Source organism: Podarcis raffonei, chromosome 17, assembly GCF_027172205.1.
Source record: "Podarcis raffonei isolate rPodRaf1 chromosome 17, rPodRaf1.pri, whole genome shotgun sequence".
NCBI classification, from domain to species: Eukaryota; Metazoa; Chordata; class Lepidosauria; order Squamata; family Lacertidae; genus Podarcis; species Podarcis raffonei.
In genome coordinates this window covers 18641705-18664252 of record NC_070618.1, presented here as the reverse complement: position 1 = coordinate 18664252, position 22548 = coordinate 18641705, and the positions used below count along the sequence as shown (strand labels likewise).

The window sequence follows — 22548 nt, the reverse complement described above, 5'->3', positions numbered from 1 at the left end:
CGCACCGGACCACAAGACGCACCTAGTTTTTAGAGGGAGAAATCAAGGGGGGGGGGAATTATTCCCCCCCACCCCCAAAGAGCAGTGGACAGGCTGCTCGGGGAAGCCTGGGGGAAGCCCGGGTTTCTTCCCCAGCCCCAAAGAGCAAAGAAGCCAAGACAGCAAGTGGGATCCATCCCGCTGGCTGTCTTGGCTTCTGCCATAGCCACGCAACCTCTCCAGCTGGGAGCTAAACCTCTCCAGTGAGGCTAAAGAAGCGTGGCTAAAGAAGCCAAGGCGGCGAGTGCGATCCATCCCACTCGCTGCCTTGGCTTCCTCTTTAGCCTTGCATAGCCTCTCCCAGCTGGAGAGGCTGTGCGCGGCTATGGCAATTCCCCCACCTCCTGCAAAAGCCCACAGGAGCCACACACCCTTTAAGGAGCGCGCGGCTCCTGAGGGCTTTTCTACGAGGAGGGAGAAGAGACTGACTGGCCACGTAAGTCCCTTCTCCCTCCTGGGGAAAAGCCCGCAAGAGCCGTGCAATGCTTGTGTGCAGCTCTTGGGGGCTTTTCCTGCCTGCCTCCCCCTGCATTCGCTCCATAGAATGCATAGGCTTTCCCCCTTAGTTTTTAAAAGGGGGAAAGTGTGTCCTATGGAGCGAAAAATACGGTATATATATTACTCTGCCCTTCCTAACAAAGGACCCCAGGGCAGCAAACAACAAAACAGGATTAAAAACATTTAAATATCCTCACAGCTAAATAATATGCCCCACAAGCCACTTCAGCTTCCCAAAAAAGCCAACATAAAGTGCTATTTTGGGTTCAGAAGTGTGACAGGAAAGAATGAGAAGAAAGACAAAAGATTTAGCAACCCTCCTGAAACAGACAGAGCATCCCTGGTCCCGTAGCACCCTGACTAAATGCCTAAACAGAATCCTGGTATCTGTATTTTTATGCCCTTAAATGGTTGTATAGAACAGGCGTCAGTAAGTCACATGCTGTAAGGAATTGCTCAAGTACCTTTTCGATAGGATACCCCACAACAACTTCATCGTCCACTGCCAGAATCTGATCTCCAACTTTAATTCGGCCATCCTGAAATAAAAATAACAACACTGGGATGGGATGGGGGGGGGCAGAAGGTTTTCCCATCTATACACTTATTACCTTCTTCTCTGAATGGGTCACAATTTAACAGCCTTACCTTTCCTGCTGCACCATGCTCTGTTAAGCTCTGAATAACCACACCGTTAAATGTGTCTTCTTCACCAATGGCAATACCTATGCCTCCTTGATCCTAAGAAATACAAAGAGACACCCAGAGGTATAGATGAATGTCAATCAAAGCTGTCTTAAGTATGAATGCTTGAGGAGTGCTATCTTTGTTAATTTCTTTAAAAGATGGCCCAAACGATCTGCACCACTCGAATGCATTGATCAAAACAAGTTCGCTCCTCTGAAACTTGTGGCACCGTCCCTGGCAGTTTAAATGTTGCAAGGTGCATATTAAATACTTATTTCAGAAAAAACACATTAAAAAAGTGAGACAGAGAGACTGACTGGTGGTGGCATTAAAGCAGAGATTAATGCAGAAAGGACAGAATTATGGAACATATTCAGAGAGACCATGTGCATCTATATGGTTTAGACATTTGTTGCTCTTGAATAAATAGGGATTTTTTTGTATGCTTGTAATTTGTTTGATTACAGTGGTACCTCTGGTTGCAAATGGGATCCGTTCCAGAGCCCCGTTTGCAACATGAGCAGAATGCAACCTGCATCTGCGCATCTGCAATTTGCCGCTTCTGCACATGCGTGTGACATCATTTTGAGCATATGCGCATGCGCGAGCAGCGAAACCTGGAAGTAACCGTAAGTAAGCCGCGGGACGTATCCTGAAAGAACGTAACCTGAACCGAATGTAACAAAAGGTATGACTGTATTTGTTCCTTTTTAAAACACACACACATTTGTATACCACTTTATACCCGCAGTTCACAACAAACACACACACACACACACACAGAGAGAGAGAGAAAGAGAGAGAGAGAGAGAGAGAGAGAGAGAGAATAATGTTCCCAGGTAAATCCATGCTTAGCATAAGAGTATGCACTTCATAAAGCAATTCAGTTAAAAATATATTCACTGCAGATAAGTACAGGTATAGAGAAAGGCCCCATTTGTACAAAACAAAAAAAGAGTGTTTAGTATTACAAGAACTGGCCTTGAGCACTGAGTTCCACACACTAAACTGTGGTTAATCTTAATTATAGTTAGTTGAAAAAAGGGGCTGAAGCTAGGTTGTTTTAACAAATCCTATTTACCATTTCCCACAGTTTTTCTAAATCTAGACAATAAAGCAATATGTGGTTAATCTAAAATTAAAGTAAAAAAAATCCAAATTCCTCCACACCAGAGGACCGATGAAAGGGAGAGTGAGAGTGTGAGCCCGAGGCCTGCTACAACTCATTTTCATGGTTTAGTTATGTTTTGAATGAAGCCAAACACATTGCTGGATTTTGGGAAGTCTAAGACTATGCACCAGCATAATGACGACACAGATAACCCCATGCGATCCAATATAAAATGGGAAAACATGCGAATCTTGAGAATGAAACTGAGTGTTGATTGTAAGATTGAAAACTGAGACCATTAGAGAAATTTGTTCATTCAGAGTAGGAAATGGTCCCTTCCCCTTCAGACTAAAGAAATTACAGACAGAATTCTGTTTGGGGCCATTTGCATCAGCATCTACTCACTTTAGGCAATTCCACATTTTTAATATTCTTATATAAACTCAAATCTATAGGAAAAATAGAGCTTGGATCATTCACTTCACCCTGAAAGAAAGAAAGAAAAATATTGTATCAAAATTTTTCAATACAGAAAAACATAACATGCCATGTTCGTTATAGAGGTCACAGAACCAATACATCTAATGACATCCCGGCAACGACCAATTTACGCACATCCAATTGACATGTGACCATGCACACGTAAAAAAAGGTAAAGGTAAGGTAAAGGACCCCCGGACTGTTAAGTCCAGTCAAAGGCGACTATGGGGTTGCGAAGCTCATCTCGTTTTCAGGCCAAGGGAGCCAGCGTTTGTCCACAGACCGCTTTCCAGGTCATGTGGCCAGCAGGACTAAACTGCTTCTGACACAACAGAACACCGTGATGGAAACCAAAGCACATGGAATCACCGTTTACCTTCCCGCTGCAGTGGTACCTATTTATCTATTGGCACTGGCGTGCTTTTGAACTGCTAGCTTGGCAGGAGCTGGGACAGAGCAACGGGAGCTCACTCTGTTGCGGGGATTTGAAATGCCAACCTTCTGACTGGCAAGCCCAAGAGGCTCAGTGGTTTAGACCACAGCGCCACCCGCATCCCTTCATGCGCACGTGCATTGCGGCAAGCTGGACGTGGCAGGGGAAAGGGGCAGGGCAGAACGGGTTTATGTGTGCTTCGCCGTTGCACACGATGACCCAGAACGCAATCCCCACGCAAATTGGGGGTCACCTGTACTAATGGCAATCTCATTTCTCTGTGTGCCAGCCCTTATGGAGCCAAAATGTCACTGTCCACATAGGATATAAGGTATTTGGGGGAGGGGGGAAGAAGCCACTGGGCATGTTCATTGTTCAACAAGCTCTTAACTGGCTACTAGGGACAAAATGAAAAGCCAGGGTGGGAGGGGCAATGGAGCAGGATATTCTGGAAGCAGCAGTGCTCTGTGCACTGTGCAACATTTTGTTTAACGCAAACTTCCCTCCCCACCCCCAATTTCAGATTTATATTAAAGTACCTCTGTTAAAACAAGTCTTGCTAAAATCTACCTTGATCCCTCTTGTTTAGAAGCTATTTACAACATACTGAAGAGTATCCCCTTTTCCCCATCCCTACCATTATTAATTCTATCACATGAAAATAAATATGAAATACAAATTGTACCTCTTCATACTGAAGTAGCCCAGAAGAGGAAGGTGAAGTCTCTGTTGATTTCCCAGGACAAACGGCCATCTGTTGGACAGCATCTTTGTTTCTATAATATATGGAGCAGAAAGTTTTCAAATCGAACTCTACAATACTTTCGACACCTAAAGCATTTGCTTTTTGCTTTTTGAAGGACATACCCACAATAGTGGTAAATCCTGAAAAGCATATATATCATTCAGGGAAGCTTTTAGCAATGCTTCAAAAGTTGAATTATATGGGGAAAGATACTGTTGAATATGCATTTAGATATTACAAAATGTTAAAAATAGATACAAACATTAGAGGTTGCTTACCTGATAAATATGATTTTTACTTTAGAAGGTGCACATTTTATTATTGAAGATGCATTCTGATGAGTCTTTCCATAGAGAACTTGTCCATTTATCTAGATAAATCAGAATGGGATGGATACTTACTTTAATTATGAATACCAGCTTTGTTCCACAGACAAAAGCAAACTTGATTTCTTTGTCACTATTGTTATTAAAACTGCTATTCAACCATTTTGGTTGCAATGCACTAATCCTGTATCTCTATACTGCAATTGTTATCTCCTTTTTTTAATGTATAAAACAGCTGCTGGTTTGTATTTGGCTCTCGACTGGCTGAAATCGTCCTTCATTAGGTTGCAGTGGGCTGGCTGACTTTGGGAACATCATTATCAATTTCCACTAGTCATTGATCACCTCGTGACTCACTGTTTGTCAAATGGAAAGAAAAGGCATGAAGACAGCAGGTTTATACAAGCAAGTAAAGGTAAATCAGCCCACTCCAACCAGGTCATTTTGTAAACGAGCATGGAAATGAAAATAAAAGGTATTTTATGCAGTCCCTGGAGTGCACTGAAGTCCCCATTGAACAGAGTAAGGATTTGCTTCTGATTAAACATACATGGGATTGTTCTGCTATTGCATACTGTGTCTAAAGAGTGTGCTTAAATCCTCTATATGAGGCCAGAAACACTTTTGCACAGCTTTTACAAGTGCACCAATCACACCTGTTCCTGGAAAAGGGAGATGTGACCATGTTCACACATGCCTTGGTCACACTGAAGTTTAGTGCAACATACTCTACATGGGGCTACCTTTGAAGAATATTTGGAAGCTTCAGTTGGTTATGACATGCTCCTGCCTGTCTATACTGACTAGCGCCCATTGTTTAGAATATGTGACCCCCTATTTGTTCAAGCTCCTAGACCATTTCTGAGCCCAATTCTAAGCATTGGTGATGATTACCCTGAGAGCCCTAAATGGCTTGGTACTGTGATATTTAAAAGAATGTCTTCTGAAAAATCCACTGATGTGTATTGGAGTGCTGCTGCTCCATGTATCGCTTCTGTCCAAACAATAGCTGTTGGATACACAGGATGAGGCCTTTTCAGTTGTTGCCCATGGACTGTGCCCCACTCCCCCGCCCCCGACATTTTTATATATAGTTAAAATATATATAGTTAAAATAGTACAATTTCACTGCAGTTTTGTTGTACAAACTGAATGACACTGCTGGCTCCTGAACACTTGTTTTCCTACCAGTTATTTTTAATCTTTTTATTTACTTTATTTTAGATGTTATTTTTTTGTTGTGCCTTTCAACTACTGTCATGAGCTATCTGGCTGGGGTGTGTCTCCTAATTTATGGGGCAGAAAGAGATATGCATAAATCTTTTGCTTTAAAAAAATTATATTTCATAAATAAACACACCCATACCTACATAGTTAACCTGCAATATTTATTTACTACAATACGTGTGATAACCATTGGCCTACCTAGTTTTTAAATAAGAGTTAAACAGAATTGTGGAGGCTAGCTCTATCAGCATTAGCCAAGGTAGCTAAATAAAGTCTCGTGCTCACTATACCTCTGAATATACAGTACTGGTAGCAGACAAATTGTAGAGGGGGTAGCTTCCATGTTGATACCCTGTTTGTGAGCTATAAGAGTAATCAGACTGGCCACTGATGGAAACAAAATGTGGGCTGGATAAACTCTAGATTAAATGTACTATATCTTAGTCCACCTCTTTTTCTATTCTAATCCTGTTATATTCTAACATCCAGCACTAAACCTCCTATAGGACCTAGTGCTGAGTACTGAATACTTCAAAAGCTTCCATTTTCTTCTATCAACCCAAAGAGTAGTCCAATGAATGATAAAATGAATTGTGTATCTTCCTTCATCTGAGACTATGAAATCTGAGATGATGTTGGCTACTTCTGTGACATTAGTCCTGGTATAACTTTGGAGACCATGAAAGGAGAAATGGAGTGAGACGTCAGACAACCAGACATAACTAAAAACCTATGGGAAAAGCTTCAGGATGAATGACAACATATTAGCAGTACAACCCTATATATAAATCCCATTGAGCTCAAAGAGGCTTACTCCCAATTAACAGGACCGCAGTCTTGCTGTTTCATTAAATCATGGTTTCTTTCTCTCAAAACCATAGCAAAGGTACTTACTTCTCCTGTTTCACAGCATCTATTTACTTCTTCAGTACTAGTATAGTTGGAAAACAATCCTGACCACAAACATAAAATTTATAACGGGAAGCCAGTATGATTGTAAAGAAAGGCAATACTGATTAAAAGAATGTGCTGTTAATTAAAGGCTGCATTTTGCACCAATAATCGAATGTCCCCACCCCCCGTCCTTAGAGTCAGCATGTTTCATTTTAAGTATAATTACTAGACACTTACTTCCAGTAACTCGTCTGCAATCTGCAGTCTGCCATCTTTTCCAGCTGCTCCATTTGGATCAATTCCCACTACAAAAACGCTCATCTTGGACCGGTCTTTGTTCCCAGCTAGGCTGAGTCCTAAGCCAGTCTTCCCTTTCTCCAACTCTATCATGTGCAGATCTCCAGACAGATGCCCATACCGCTGACTGATCTTTCCTAGTCATAAGGAGAGAGAAATTGGGTGGCAAGGGAAGAATTTATCTCCGAAAACTTAAAAATAACACAAACTTTGGAAATTCAGCAGTCGTTGTCATAAACCCATAATCTCACACAGACTGAAACAATTCAAACAGGAATCTATGGTTCTTTTCCAATAAAATTCTCTAACTAGAAGAAAATGCCTCCAGGCACTTCAATTTATCAGAATGGAAGAGTAGAAAATCTCTCCCTCACTGCTCTATACAGTCTGCCTCTCTCTGTGTGTGTACACACTCACACACACAAACAAACAAACACACACACACACACAACTCCCACACATATTTGTGTTTTTAAGATGTTTTCTAATAGCAGCAATTATCTCACTTGGACTATAATGGAAAGGACAACCAGAGAATAGAGCTTAATATGCTTGTCCATTATGCAAAAGACAGAATCTGAATTCATACAACAAAATGTACATAGCAAAAAATAATGTTGTTTCCACAAGTTATTCATGCAAGATTAAAAAAAAAGGAAGATGACCTTCACTTAGTATATGAAGATGTAAACAATTGTGAAAGGTTCTCTCAAGAAGCAAACTTACTCCAGCTGTATCCGAACTCATCTTCCTTATCCAGCTCTTCCAGGTATTGGTTGCTGGAACGCTGCAAAATTTCACTGCTCATTCCTGGAGACAGTGAAGGAGGCGGCAGAAGCAGGTTACAAGACGAAGTCTTTTCTGGCTCTGAATCTGACTGGCTAGATGCCTGTGGAGAGTAAGGAAAATACAGTGGCTGGGAACGTGCAGACTGGCACTGGGTAAAGAAAATGCATGAAGTGATGACAAAGAAAGGGCTGGGCCTTTGAAGTTAAAATACTGTGCAATAATAGAACGGAAAGGCAATCGCAGATGGGGGAAAAAACCAGCATGGTAAATGAAGGTTCAAATGCACTTAAAGCAAAGCAGGACAGTTACTAAAAGCCAAATTCAGTGAAGGTTTATGTGCTGGGTGGCCTACATACCAAGGACTTACATAGACGTGAAAGTGTATTTCCAAAACCAAAAACAGTATCATATAAGGAAGGAAGGAAGGGAGATAATTTTACTGATTCCCAAAGAAAAGTGGAAAGATGTGCTGTTTTGAGGATTCATATAGAAAAGTGCCTTTATTCAAACGGTGGGGAGGGGGAGAAGAGAAACTCACACGAAGCTTTAGCAATACTAGTTTGGATCCAAAGTTCCCATGTACAGAACTCTGCTCACTGTACATGCCTACTTCTGTGTCCCTGAAGCCCTCTTGAAACAAGCCACAGAGAGTTGGCGGACCTCTCCAGAACACAGCAGAAGTTGGTTTGGGAACCTGCATGAGAGATTGTGGGCATTGTCTCCTCACCTCTCCTTTGGGAGCTTCCATTCGCCAAAGGGACACTCTGGAAACAACTGTGTGTGTGTGTGAATTTAACTTTATTTCAATACTTAGCGTGTTCATATATAATAACTATATACACACAGCTTCAGATTTTGTGCGGCTGAATGTTTCCGAACACAACCGAAAACCAAGGCGCGACTTCCGATTGGCTGCAGGAGCTTCCTGCACTCAATTGGAAGCTGCGGAAGCTGAGGAAGACATTTGGCTTCCAAAAAATGTTCACAAACTGGAACACTCACTTCCAGGTTTGCGGCGTTCGGGAGCCAAAATGTTCGCATCGCAAGATGTTCCAGAACCAAGGTACGACTGTAAAGAGTCTGGACATTGTTTAGTCTTTTTAAAGAAGCTATTGATCACCTAAAAGAGTTATTTGGCTTCCTAGCTGTAAGCTACATATCATCAACAATTTACACACACAACATCAACATCTTAGCCCTCTTGTATGCAGAGGTATGGGGCCTAACTGTGGCAAATGGTTTCACTAAGGTAACATAGGAAGAGACCCTATAAGCGTGAATGGGAGCATAATGATTGTCTTCGGGGATCTGAACAGGGAGCTCTTAATAAGAACAACGGTGACCTTAATTATGAAGAGTTGGTTCTCCAGGTATTGCTGGAATTCCTGCAATGATACCTGACGGTCGACCAAGCTGCCTGGGGGCTGATGGGAATTGCAGCCTGACAACTTCTGGAGAACCACAGACACCCCCCCCCATCGCTACTATAAAAGATGCAGAAATAAATACAAATGTGGCAACTCCCGAATCCTTCGCCGTAGTATCCTGTGGGTTTCAGACAACGAATTTGGGAGACAGTAAGTACAGAGAGAGCAGCATCACTCTGAAAGAAGCAGGTACGCTTGGAAGAAGCACGTGGTCTTTTGAAATGATCAAGGGGGCAAAATGGGGGGTTGAGGACAGACAGCACACAAGGAGTGCAGTACATACACTGACTACGATAGTTAACTACAAATTAGGAGAGTAACCGTGAATTAAAACAAACCTTAAATGGTGTAGGAGCAAAGGGATTACATGGGGAGCAACTGGTGGTAAATCTAATTGGATTCTGCATATCCTATGGTAACAGAAAACAGCAGGCTGTTTATTACAGTATCCTTGGAAGAATGCTACTTTTTGTACTGTACAAGTATTCTTACATAGGGAATGGGTTTTATATAAACTTTATTTTTTTTTATCACATCAGAATGACTCTACATTTCTTAAAGGGCCTAACATGGTTTATCATTACCAGTCATAGGCCCTATCCAATATGTATTTGCACAAGCCTTGGAGCAAAAAAATCCTTCTTGGGAGAAAATTGACAAAGACAATTCTGCAACCTGAGAACAAACATTTATGCATCAATTCACTTTTGCATGCAGATGTACATGAAGTGAAATGCCATAGCAGCCCCTCCAAAATCTGCTCAAGGGGAACCCCCAACTAGCTTTTGAAGGTGGCTCAGGGGCTGCAGGAGGGAGGAGAGGAAAGGAAGTTTAAGTCCTGTTCTGTGAGCAAAAGTGGCTTCTACTCACAGAACAGCAGTACTGGAGAGAACAGCAGAGAACCCCTTGCCTTTTGTTTGTTTTGAGAATCTAAGCCATGGGTAGGCAAAGTAAGGCCTGGGGGCCAGATCTGGCTCAATCGCCTTCTAAATCTGGCCCGCAGAAGGTCCAGAAATTAGTGTGTTTTTAAATGAGTAGAATGTGTCCTTTTATTTAGAATGCATCTCTGGGTTATTTGTGGGACATAGAAATTTGCTCATTCCCCCCCCTAAAAAAATTTATAGTCCGGCCCCCCACAAGGTCTGAGGGACAGTGGACCAGCCCCCTGATGAAAAAGTTTGCTGACCTCTGACCTAAGCTATTAGCTTATTAAAAGAAAAGTAAGTTTACTTCTATAGCCCTTACCTATATCACCAAGTAGAGACAGAACGCTTGCATTTAAGCAGTTATGTGGCACCTTGGAGACACAGGAAGGTGCCTTATAGTGAATGAAACCACTGGTGTCTAGCTCAGTACACTGACTGACAGCAGCTGCCCAGGATTTCAGAAGGTCGTCCCCCCCCCCCAGCTCAGCCTAAGAAGCCAGAGACTAGGCAGAGGAACTTCTTGCATCTAAAGCACATGTTCCACCACTAAGCTTCACGACACACACACACCCATTTTCATGGCAACAAATAACAGATAGCATAAAGTATCTGGGATGGGAACCTAAGGTAGAATTGTAGAATTGTAGAGTTGGAAGGGACCACAATGATCATCTAGTCCAACTCCCTGCAAGACAGGAATACAGGAATATTTTGCCCAGCATGGGGCTTGAACCCACAATCCTGAGATTAAGAGTCTCATTCTCTACCAACTGAGGCATCAATGTTAGTTAGATCTGTAGCCTGAATTCCGTTGCAGACAGCAGTGGGGAGCTGCTATTGACTTTGTCAGGACTGATCACAGAATTGTCCTGTGACTAGGTTCTGGCGGCGGCAATGCAACCAGTGATACAAGAATGCCTCTAGACACAATTCATTTACACACTGACACATGACTATGTCCCACTGATATCAGTACAGCTGGCTCCCAGGTAAGCGATTACAGAACTGCAACCTTAGCTATTTGTGTTCTGTATTCTCCACACCATTCCTTAATATTCCAAATTCACTGGGGGCAGGGTGGGGGAGAAGAAGAGCCAAACTATTTCTGTTAATATTCTCAAAAAGATTTGGGAATGCGGTCATACTGCCAATCAATTTTGCCTCATCAGTGTATACGTGTGTGTGTGTTTTAAAATCCTAACCCACACCGATTCATGTAATATTTTACAATGAAAATCTGTAGCTTTAGTGAGCAGTTTATCTGTTAAATACAAAGCATGACACAGTTGCAGCCTCTAGTCTTTCCCCAAGCAACAGGCTGCCTCTCTGTCTTACTATGGTTGTGGACCAGCTGGTTCAGTGGTCAAGTGAAAGCTTTTTGGGTGAGTGTGGTGGACCTATCTCTGATAAGGAGAATGCTTTTCCTCCAGTAAGTCACTGGCTTATTGATGTTTGTTCAAAAAATATCAAGTGAGGGAGAGGAGAAGGAGCAGAGAAAGAGAGGAACACATAAATTTTCACTGAGTCCATCACAAACATCCATGCATCATCCAACCTTGTTAGTGTTGAACTGCAGAGGCTCAACAAAAGGGTTAGTGCTGCTGAAGGCAGGAGGCTTACTGAAAGGGTTGTACTGCAGGTAAGACATAGGGAGGTTCTACGAGAAAAACAGAAAGGGGCTTGCTAACCAAAAGGCAAATACATTAGGGCACTTCCACACAAACATGACCATCCATTGGCCAACATCAAATCCAAAGGGTCAGCAAACTAAAAATCCCGTGGGCCGGATCTGGCCCAATTGCCCTCTGGATCCGGCCCGCAAATGGTTCTGCAACCACCACTTGGATCGGCGCGATTGCCATTTTTTTTCAATTTTTTCGGGCACCATTTTTTGGGTGGTTTTTCCCCTCCCTCCCTCACCGTGGTGGCGTCTCCTCCCTCCCTCTTCCTGGCTTCTCCCCACCCTGCGGAGGAAGGGGGCTGGGCTTTGATAGGAAGCCTCGCCACCCGCCTGCCAGCCTCTCCCCATGGGCTGGAGCTTGGTGCACTTGCTGGCATTGTGCCTGGCACCCAGGAAAGCTGGCCCGAAAAGGAGAAGCACGGTCACCACCACCGGCTCCCAACCACAGGCAGAGCAGCGGCGGAGGTAGGCAGGGGGAGGGGAGGGGCTGTGGGAGGTGGGGAGAGAGAAGCCCCCTCTGCAGTCCGCAGCCACTAGGTCTGGGGGACAGTGAACTAGCACCCTCCCCAAAATAGTTTGCTGACCCCTGATCAAATCCATGTGTGAAAATGGTGGCCATGGATCAAATACCACAGAGTGATTGCAAAGCATTTCAGACACAATGCGTTTCAATGACAACTCACACATTCCAGCTGAGAATCACTGATAAATAAGCATGTTGAGTGTTGCACCTGCATCCATGTTTGTACCACCCTTTATGCATGAGACCTCTCCATGGTTTTAAGCATCTCAAAAAGGAACAGGACTCCACCAAGATTGTTCCAAATATCCCTTCATTATCATTGCAAGTCCAAATTAGAAAAGCAGGTGCACACATCCATAATTTATATTAGTGCAGGGGGGGGGGGCGAGTTGCCTCTTAGCGCAACCACAGCACTAGCTGTGATCCAGCAAAGGTAGCTTGAAAACAATATAAACATATGCCTGGCACAAAGCTGCCTGATGGATAAGGGATTAAGAGGAGGACCTCATGGTTACTGCCAAACCACAGTTTTCAGCCATAGCTGGAAGTAGGTTGGAAGCTGTGGTCTTACATAACCATGATTAGTACCGCTATAGAGGTTGTCCTATGCAGGGTGAATAAAAATCAATGATTTTATATATATATATATATATATATATATATATATATATATATATATATATATATGATTTTTTTTATTTAAATCAGATTTTTTAAAATAAAATGCCTTTAAAGGAAAAACCTTTCTAAATATAGTTTTCTATTTAAGTTACATTATAGTCTAAAGGCTATTCATCAGGAAATAAGGATTTTAAAAAAGTTTTTCATGCGTGCTAAAACTCAGTCTAAGGTTTTGTGTGGTTTTTTATAAAAAAGTTTAACCACATCAGTTAACAAACATGGATACATATTCTATAACGTTATTGTTTTAGTTAAATAAATTGTTTAAATTGTTATGAAGGAAATGATTGTTTTTCTCCTTCCAATAAAGCACAGCACAGAAGTTGTCCAAATATAAACAGTTAACTTATCAAACCTCACAATAATTTCATAATTATCTGTCTACATATTTCTAATAGTAAAACCAAATCAGTAATTTCTGATATACGTAACTGTAAAAACTGCTCTGAAAATATATTATTCCAAAAATGAAACCTTCATCTGGTTGTAAATATTAAGATGATACCAGCTAGAGTGAGTCTTTCTGTAAAAAAAATAATGATTTAAATCAAGTCTTACTGACTAGTTTTAATCAAGTCTTGCTGACTCTGTTTTAAATCAAATCCACCCTGGTCCTATGTCATCGTTAGCTCAGACACTGAACACAAGGGGAAATTTCCATGCAAGATGTGATGAAGAAGGAGTGCACAACACAAGGGCAACAGATAATGAAAGCTTCAAAGCCCAAGGGGCATTCCCAATCTCCTACCAAATCCTATGCCTGCTTATTTGGAAGTACGGTAAATTCCACTCAACTCAGTGGGACTTACTTTTAAATAAAAAAGGACAGGATCAGAATGCACAACTGTTGCCACTGTTGTTACAATTAACAAGGCGAAAATATTACAGCAACAGACAATAAATTACCATATTTTTCCATGTACAACACGCCCCCATGTATAAGACACCCCCTATTTTTAGGGACTCCAATTTAAGAAATTCCCACCCTTCACTATCCGTGTATAAGAAGACCCACAGTTTTTCACATAATTTTAAAGTAAAAAAATCTAGTCTTATACATGGAAAAGTATGGTATATACTTTAAATATTGATAAAAACATAGTGGTAAGCAGAATCTGAAAAGGCTTGTCAACGCGACTCCCATCCTTTGCAAATAAGTTACCGGGGGGAAATGCACAACGGAATACTTAACTTATTAAACAAGCAAGTTAAGAGTTGTTTCAAAACAATATATATAACTGGCCACAGTAATCATTCATATCCCCTAGGTAACACTTAGCCATTTCCCACCCACAACATGCACTGGTGGAATGTGTTAAATTGCTGGATACTTTTTTTTCTTAACAAAGCTGTATTAAAAGGTAACTCTCATTATAGTACCCGGTTAGTTCTGTGGATTACTGTCTGTGACCAAAGACTGGAAGTCCCCTTATAGGATCTTGCTCTAAAAACACAACGGCGGTTTTCAAACGAAGAGCACAAACTAGAAGCGCTGCTTTTCTCCATGCCACAGCAAATGCACAAGCCTCAAATAGCGTCTTGCACACAATCACCAATATTCTGCAAAGCTACTCCATGCGAATTTACCTGCGACGACTGGTGGTAAAATGGATTATTAGGTTTCTGCCCGCTGGGAGCAGAGGACGATACAGAGCTATAGAGAGATTCTGGCTGGGAAACAAAAAGTTTGTGAAACAGCTTGTAAATCAAGACATGCAGCTTACAGCGAATCTACAAGGAGGAAGTGTCGTTACAAACAATGCAAGCTACTATATTAAAACTATTTTGCAGGTGTTTGTGTCGCCCATGCAGCACAAGTTACTGAAAGTGTGAAGTGAAGCAAAACGAAACAGGTCCCTCTGCATACTTGAACGGTGCATCTGCACAGGAAGTTTCCGTCCCTCCTGGTTAATGCTTTACAAGCGTTGAAACAAAAAGGGGCATTTGGGTGCAAAGGGCGTTTGCAACTATTCTGCCCCATGCAGATTGTGCAGGCCATGCACAGCCCACAGCTGTCTCCAGCTGCCATGTTTGACGAGCATGTAATCAAGATGGGATATACACAGGTGCTCTGGGGCAGGAAGGTCTCAGCTGCACTGAATGAGCAGTCTCATAATCTCAACAACTGCTTGGTGTGGAAGAGCTGTTAGAACAGCATTTCTCAAACTTGGGCCTCCAGCTGCTTTTGAACTACAATCCCCATCATCCTCAACTGCTGGTCCTGCTAGCTAGGGGTGGTGGAAGTTGTAGTAAAAAAACAGCTGCAGATCCAAGTTTAGGAAACCCTGTCTTCAAACTTTTCCACAGTGCCTAACAAAATGTACATATATATTTTTGGTTGCCACCACTCACTTTGATCCAGAAACCTGCACTGTCTTACAAATCCATTCTAAAGTAGGTTTTCAAGGATTGGTTTTTTTGTTTAGTTTGCATGTGTGTGCTAATCGCAACCACTATGAATCCTACCCTTAGCTTTGTGGAAATGTCCTCCCCAAAATAACATAGCCTTGGATGTTTAATTTCTCCCTGCATATTTTGGTTCTGCAAATCTTTCTTTCACAGTTCATATGCTTACCCTTGGTCTGTTTATAATGCTTTGTACCATAAAGACTACTGGATTGCCTGCTCTTCGTATGGCTTCCACAGCTTGTTCGTGACTTGCATCTCTGAGGTTAATTCCATCCACCTGAAATCGTAAGGCCTAAGCTTAACACAATGGTATACGCAGCTAGAAACATAATAACGCAGCAACTTCTAGAAAATGTATTTCACTTCTCTTTGTCATGGTGAAAACATAACAAGCAAACAAGCAAAAAACTAGGGGCAGTCTTTTCTGACATCAGGCCTTCAGGATAGTGCAGTGTTAAGGAGACCTAGCTGCAAATGAGGAGCCCGTAGTTCAAATCTTGTTCTAGTCATGAGCTTTAACCTTAAGCAAAGCGCTTTATCCAAGCCTGAGTACTGTCTTTTGCAATATGAGGGCAATAATCCTGACCTACCTTACAGGGCTGCTGCAAGGATATTGAGACAAATGTATGTGAATCATTGAGAAAACTCAGGACTCAGATACACTCATCAACTATATCATTATAACTGCATTATAAACATGTGACACCAGATGGCGTTGTAGAGCCATGATCTATCCCTAGTGGGGTTTTACATTAACAGTTTTTATAACGCATTTTTCTGCAACATGTTTTTTTAATGTGTATAGATCCAGCCTCAAATTCAATGTATTATCAGTCCACAGCAGACAAACCACCTGTGTATGTCAATTTACATGTGTACTTATTTCTTTTTTTAAAAAAAGAGAAGTCTCAGGATGGGTCATAATTTGAAAGCAGCGAACAGAATTTCTAAAACACCTTCTGCAAATAAAAATTTAAAAATCGTATTTCCAAAGCAAGATTGTGTTTACATGCTTCACTGAATTGCTGCAAGACTCAATTAACATGCGTATAAAGTACAATCTTCATTTTAAAGGGAGGGGGAAGGGAGGGAAAAGGTGAGACATTTAGACTCCCCCAAGAGCTGCAAAATGCAGTCTTTCCAAGGAAGGCTAAGGCTTAGCACTCCCTGAAAGGAGGCTTCCAGTTGTGCAGATGTCTAAGACAAGAATCCAAAGGCTGTTTTGGCACCCTAAGAAAATGAGGTTATAATATTAGTGTTAGTAAGTTAATCCGGGTTTTCAGTCACTATTGAAGCTGGAAGCCAAGGTATAGCATGCTAGTGGTTAGTTGCAATTTTAACATTAGAAGTCTCATGGGAGGAGCTCTTTTTACCGCTTTAGTTCTTATGAGATGACTGAGAATTAAACCATCCACTATAAAGCACGGAGAGATGGGCAACCGTTAGAGTTTGTAAACTTCCAGAAGTGGAAACCATGGTGCTTGCAAGACACAAACCATGGGTACCAGAACGAAATACTTAATTCAAATGTACAGTAGAAATCATTTCATAGAATCATAGAGAAGCAATCACCAGAGCCATCTAGCTCAACGCCCTGCAATGCAGGAATCTTTTGCTCGATGTGAGGACTCAGACTCATGACCTGAGATTAAGAGTCTCGTGCTCTACCAATTGAGCCCAACAGATCTAGTTCAGTCATGCCAGAAGCTGCTTACAACATGCATTCTACTTCTGGAAGTCAATCTTCTTAGAACAACCAGCAATCCCATTACATGTGTGTAAGGAGGTTGGGAGCTTTAACTGTGGGAAAGTGGAGGGCGATCTACTACCTCCACTATTCTATCTCCTGTTTTCAAGGTTCCGTTTTTGCCAGCAGGGCTGTCTTCAAGAATGTGTTTGATGAAGATTCCTCTCATGACTTCGCCGCTGCTCAGTCGGCTTCCCATTCCTCGTCCACCGACAATGCTGATTCCCAGTGACTTGCTGGGTTCTCTCCAGAGTTCAACCCTATAATTATAAATATGTTAAGAAATGCAGTGCATCTACATTACAAGTCTGCAACTTTTACAAATTGCATCTCAGCGTGCTCGAACTTAGGGCTGAAAAGACTCTTTGTCACTTTCGGTTGTTATTTAGGATTGTGCCATTTTGAGTCAAGGGGAGAATGTTTCATTAACAAAAAAACAAATATGGGCAAAATCAGAAACTATTCATTACTAAGATTTAAGTAACAACAACAACAACAACAACTTGCACTGACAGTTTCTCTTTCTTTCTTTCTTTCTTTCTTTCTTTCTTTCTTTCTTTCTTTTTATGTATCGGCCTTCATTAAAAGATCCCAGGGTAGTTCACAGAATAAAATACAAGATAAAAGTAAAGGTAAAGGGACCCCTACCATTAGGTCCAGTCGTGACCGACTCTGGGGTTGCACGCTCATCTCACTCTATAGGCCAAGGGAGCCGGCGTTTGTCCGCAGACAGTTTCCGGGTCATGTGGCCAGCATGACTAAGCCTCTTCTGGCAAACCAGAGCAGCACACAGAAACGCCGTTTACCTTCCCACCGGCGCGGCCCCTATTTCTCTACTTGCACATGACGTACTTTCGAACTGCTAGGTTGGCAGGAGCAGGGACCGAGCAACGGGAGCTCACGCCATCACGGGGATTCGAACTGCTGATCTTCTGATCGGCAAGTCCTAGGCTCTGTGGTTTAATCCACAGCGCCACCCGCGTCCCTCCAAAATGCAAGATAAAATGCAGTAAATAATTAAACCAAAACAATAAAACAGCTAAAGGCCTGGTTGAAGAGGAACATTTTTGCCTGGCGCCTAAAAATATATAATGAAGGCACCAGGCAAACCTCCTTGGGGAGAGCATTCCACAAACGGGGAGCCACTACAGAGAAGGCCTACTCTCATGCTGCTACCCTCTGGACTTCATGTGGAGGAAGCACACAAAAAAAGCATTGACAGCATGATATAGAATTGAGCTCACACAGTGGTTACTCCCAGGGGTGACAAACAGGTGCCTGATTGCTGCCTCCTCTTCCTCCTATGGTGTCAGTGATGGCAGGTGGTAACAGGGCCAGATTTAGGTTTGATGAGGCCCTAAGCTACTGAAGGTAATGGGACCCTTTATATGTCCGGTTGTCCTTTGTCAACAACAAATTGTTGCTGTTTCTTGTGTTGAATATATGCTATATGGTAATTTATGGACCTAATAGGTCCATACACAACACAAAACACTATTGCTGTATGTAGGTTTTATTTTATTTGTTTTTTATCTTATATTTTGGAAATGTACATCCAGGTGTTTCTTTTCATTTAATTTTTTTGGGGGCCCTCAAGAGAGTGGGGCCCTAAGCTATAGCTTGTTTAGTTTATATGTAAATCCATCGCTGCTAATATTACACAAGTTAAGAGCTCTGTGGAGAACTATCAAAGATCAATCTAGGGATTCAAGAGGTCAGGCACAGATGTAATTCTGCCTGCCTGCCTCTGATGATGATCAGGCACACCTCTACAGCTCCAGATCTCCTCCCACCTTGCCTAAGGATTTCTCCTTTGCTCCTTTCGATTCATAGGAAGCCCTTTTGATTCCAAAGCCGAGGGCTGCATCCAGCAATGCCATTCAACTTACACAACAGACTTCTGCTTGTGCAATGAAACCTTTCCGCTCCTGTCCTCTTCCTTGCAGTCCCTGGAGCACCCTCAAAATCTGCTCCAGAAGGTTTGAGGACACTCTGTTGCAGATTCTGGTGGTGAATGAGGAAATGAAAGGAATTGGGGGGGGGGTGTCCCACTGCACGAGTGGTGTGTTGGAAACAAGCCTAAGTATGGCGGTCATTCATACGTAATTATTACAGTTGGCACCAACTAGAATTTCCAACCATGGTTAGAAGCACTTCCAGTTCTCCTGACTACGATTCAATAAACTGCACAAGAAAGGAAACTATCCAAATGACCCAAATTCCATGCCCACGTCTTCTTTGTTTGGCGATCACTTATAGCCAAGTAAAATTGTCTTCCATGAACACGGTCTTAACAGTGAGTCCGTAAGTGACTGTGGAGGCTAATTCTGGATCCACACGTCTTTCCATAGGTGGGACATAGGTTTCCGGGCAAGAGTTGACCACGGTGAAGATTTGGTAAACGTGCCTTATGAATTAACTAAGATTTCAATTTATCTTGATTTCCAGTTGTCCAGGCATTCTGGCTGTGCCCCCAAATCAATAAAATGTGAGAAACTGGACATTGAACCAAAATAAACTGCTAAGAGGGTTATCTGAGTAGCAGAAACACACATACCTCCTTGGTTGGTTCCAGTTACTGTAGCCTGCATTCTGAAGTTCACTTTCTTCTCCTTCACCTTCTTCCCGTTCTGGTAGTTCTGGAATTTCTCTGGTAATAAACAAGGGCATGTACAGCATGCTTTAGTAACCTACAAATAGCATCTCTCATCGTCCTGAAGTATTGAAGACTGAGGGTCATAACCAATGTTAATTCTACTCAGCGTAGACCCACTGAAATTAATCGGTGTGACTAACTCGAGTCCATCCATTTCAATGGGTCTACTCAGAATATAACTTAACTGAATACAATCCAGGATTATAGCCTTGCTCCACATTTTTTAAAAAAATCAAACAATCTAAAGCGTTTTCCCCAGTCAAGCAGACTAGAAATGGATACAATTTCCAGTTACATTGTTTTTTCAACTCTTGGGGCTTTTGGGGGATTAAAAAAAAATACAACCTTGCAAGCACACTGAGAAAATAAAAATACAACAAAGACAATAACAAGGGCACAAGAATAGGAAGAAGGTTAAGAAATGTATAGGAAATGGGGGTGATTCTATATTCTGTATATCAATCGAGATCCAAAAACTGCAGGTAGTATTTTATATCTACATATGGACTCCTTCCCCTCCTCACATCCCTGGTATTCCAGAATAGCACTGCATGACACACAACAGCCTTCCATTTGAAGACAATACCAGTTGGAGAAGACGGTTCACAAAGTCACATTGACAATTTCATTCAAAACTGGTATCCATTCATAGCTTATGCCAACCCAAATCCAATCTGTGAACATGTTGCTAAATATCATAAGTCCTTCTTGTAATTTCACAATTCCTCTGGAAAATCCTATTCTCATTTGTAGGAAAAGTCACTGGCGGAGGTTAAGAATGGGGGTGGGGGAAAGGAAGGCAGAATGACGACTAGTCAATTAACTGTTATTTTGTCTTCGGGGGGGGGGGAGACCATGATTTATTATGCTGTAAATGAGTGTTGGGGCTGGTCCCTCCTCCCATCATGTTCTGCCTTCACTGCGACAATTCTGGCTTATATCAAGAACAGTTCCCCATGAAGCCCACACCAGTAACTCTGGTTTAGTATAGACCAAAATCTTTGCACAATGGTGAACAACTTTTCTGAAGCAAATCATTGGCTAGCCTGAGTATTTCTTTGTCTGTGCTTTTAAAAAACCACAACCACCATATTATCGTCTAGAGTAAACAGATGCCAGACATTTGCCTATCGTTTTTTAGTAAAAGTGTTTTGCTCCAGCAAGCATGGAGGTAGAATTTTCATGCTATTAGCATATGTATGTGTAAACAGAGGTGAAGGAAAGGATTATAGCAATATGGTGTAGTAGATTACCTGACAACATGCGAAGGAAAAACATCTAGTGGCATTCTTCCTTCTAGCTGCTGCCCTAAGCTGGCCTGGTACTCTTCAAACTGCTCTGCTGGCACATAGGTAATGCTGCAATATGAAACATAAAAATAAAACCTAAAATGCTGCAGGTGTCTGAGGAATGGCTTAGTAACAAACAGTCAAGATTTTAAGGCCTTCTCCAGCTGCAGTACTTGGTTCTTGAGCCAAAAGTCTCTCTTCGAATTAATGGGGTGTGCAACAATTCAAAACAAGAGCACGATACCAAGATCTAGGCCATGACTCAGAACCGTTCTTCTTATTGGATGACCTAGAAATAACAATGAATGATACATGCTGGGCTCTAAAACTGGTGAAAATGCTAAAAGCATGACAGTTAATATTCAGAGGTGTGGTGACAGAAACACGTGGATCTAGTGTTTACTTTCAGGAGCTGCTTCTCTCTGGGTTGCCACCAATAATAGTTTTGTGTTGGAGAAAAGCACTTCCTCTCACAGTACTCACTAATTCTCCCTAAGTACTGCAGTCCACCCGTCTGCTAAAAAGAAACTGCTCCTGAAGGTTAGAAGGTTCTCTGGAACAGCAGGGAATATGGCACAGAGGGCTGTAGCACATCTTTGTGTGCGCAGTGGTAGGAGTTTGAAAATTGTGTTGCCTTGCATGATTGGAAGCAGTTTCTACTAGTGCCAAACTGCCACTAGCTACACACATCCCCTTTCATATCAATTGATATATCCTTCCTCTGGGTACCATTTTCCTTCCTCTGAGATTAGGTGGTTTGGGACTCAAAGCAGGATAGTCTTAGCAATGGCACCACAATTTTAGAGCAGTCTCTCCAAGAAGGTTCTGCACACACAACAGGAAGGATGAAAGTGGCTAATGCTGCTGAGGTTTTTTGTCATTTTAATGTTTGGAATATTCATAATTGGCTTGTTTTTGCTTTATTCCTTGTACATCAACTTGGGTGCTTCACAAAGGCAATCATAAATATGGAAAATTGATTTAAAAGAAAAAAAATACCACCAAAAATTCCTTATGCCTCTTTACTGTTCCCCACTGCCAATCAATATATCAACCGTATCAACTTGACTGTGATGAAATTACCCCTGCCGTTTGCAGACATCCATTCTGGCTAAAATGCCGCCTTGATGTTTTGAAGGTTATCCCTTTAAAGTGCTCATTTTAGAGAGAAATAAGTAGTAGTGGTCAGAAAGTCTGGAGAGATGGTGGTATTTATGGAGGTAACATGATTCTTTTAAACTGTTAAATGCAACAAAAACACGATTTTGACTCGGGGGGGGGAAGTGAATAAAGCTATGGTAACGTTAGCGATGAAAATGGTTTCACATTGATAAATAAATCACATGGATAAATAAATAAAAAATCTAGCACTATAGAGAGAGATTCCAGAGCAGGGGAAACTTCATTCATACATTCAACCAAAAATTTCCAACAGATGTCACAACTTCAGATCTTTAGATTAGATGGAAAATGAGAGTAGAATTGGGTAGTTGCACAGCATTCTTTTTGGTTGAAAGACAATTTAGGAAGAAGAAAATGATAAAAGGAGAGGTGGCTCATAAGCCCATCCACTTTAGATTCCATAACTGGCAGGAAAGGCTGAAAAACTGAAGCTGGAAAGGACTAAACTGACTACACATCAGCTCAGCACTCAGAAAGTAAGCAAAAATAAATAAATGAATG

At 41.8% G+C, this 22548-nt stretch overlaps 1 protein-coding gene across 22 annotated transcripts in view; it reads right to left on the bottom strand.

Annotated features, from left to right (window-relative positions):
- The window catches only part of MPDZ (multiple PDZ domain crumbs cell polarity complex component), a 111836-nt gene that overhangs the window by 30756 nt on the left and 58532 nt on the right, over positions 1 to 22548 (bottom strand). For 8 of the 22 annotated variants that reach the window (XM_053372125.1, XM_053372126.1, XM_053372132.1 and 5 more), the window contains 14 exons: positions 20830 to 20934; positions 19478 to 19570; positions 17003 to 17180; positions 15340 to 15450; positions 14352 to 14435; positions 11435 to 11536; positions 9292 to 9363; positions 7464 to 7626; positions 6678 to 6874; positions 4272 to 4363; positions 3934 to 4024; positions 2741 to 2821; positions 1186 to 1278; positions 1002 to 1076 (listed from right to left, as the gene is read on the bottom strand). In XM_053372125.1, coding sequence (XP_053228100.1) covers positions 1002 to 1076; positions 1186 to 1278; positions 2741 to 2821; positions 3934 to 4024; positions 4272 to 4363; positions 6678 to 6874; positions 7464 to 7626; positions 9292 to 9363; positions 11435 to 11536; positions 14352 to 14435; positions 15340 to 15450; positions 17003 to 17180; positions 19478 to 19570; positions 20830 to 20934 — 1537 coding nt within the window. The remainder of the gene's footprint in view (positions 1 to 1001; positions 1077 to 1185; positions 1279 to 2740; positions 2822 to 3933; positions 4025 to 4271; positions 4364 to 6677; positions 6875 to 7463; positions 7627 to 9291; positions 9364 to 11434; positions 11537 to 14351; positions 14436 to 15339; positions 15451 to 17002; positions 17181 to 19477; positions 19571 to 20829; positions 20935 to 22548) is intronic. The other 14 variants (XM_053372141.1, XM_053372143.1, XM_053372145.1 and 11 more) reach the window with 9 other exon arrangements.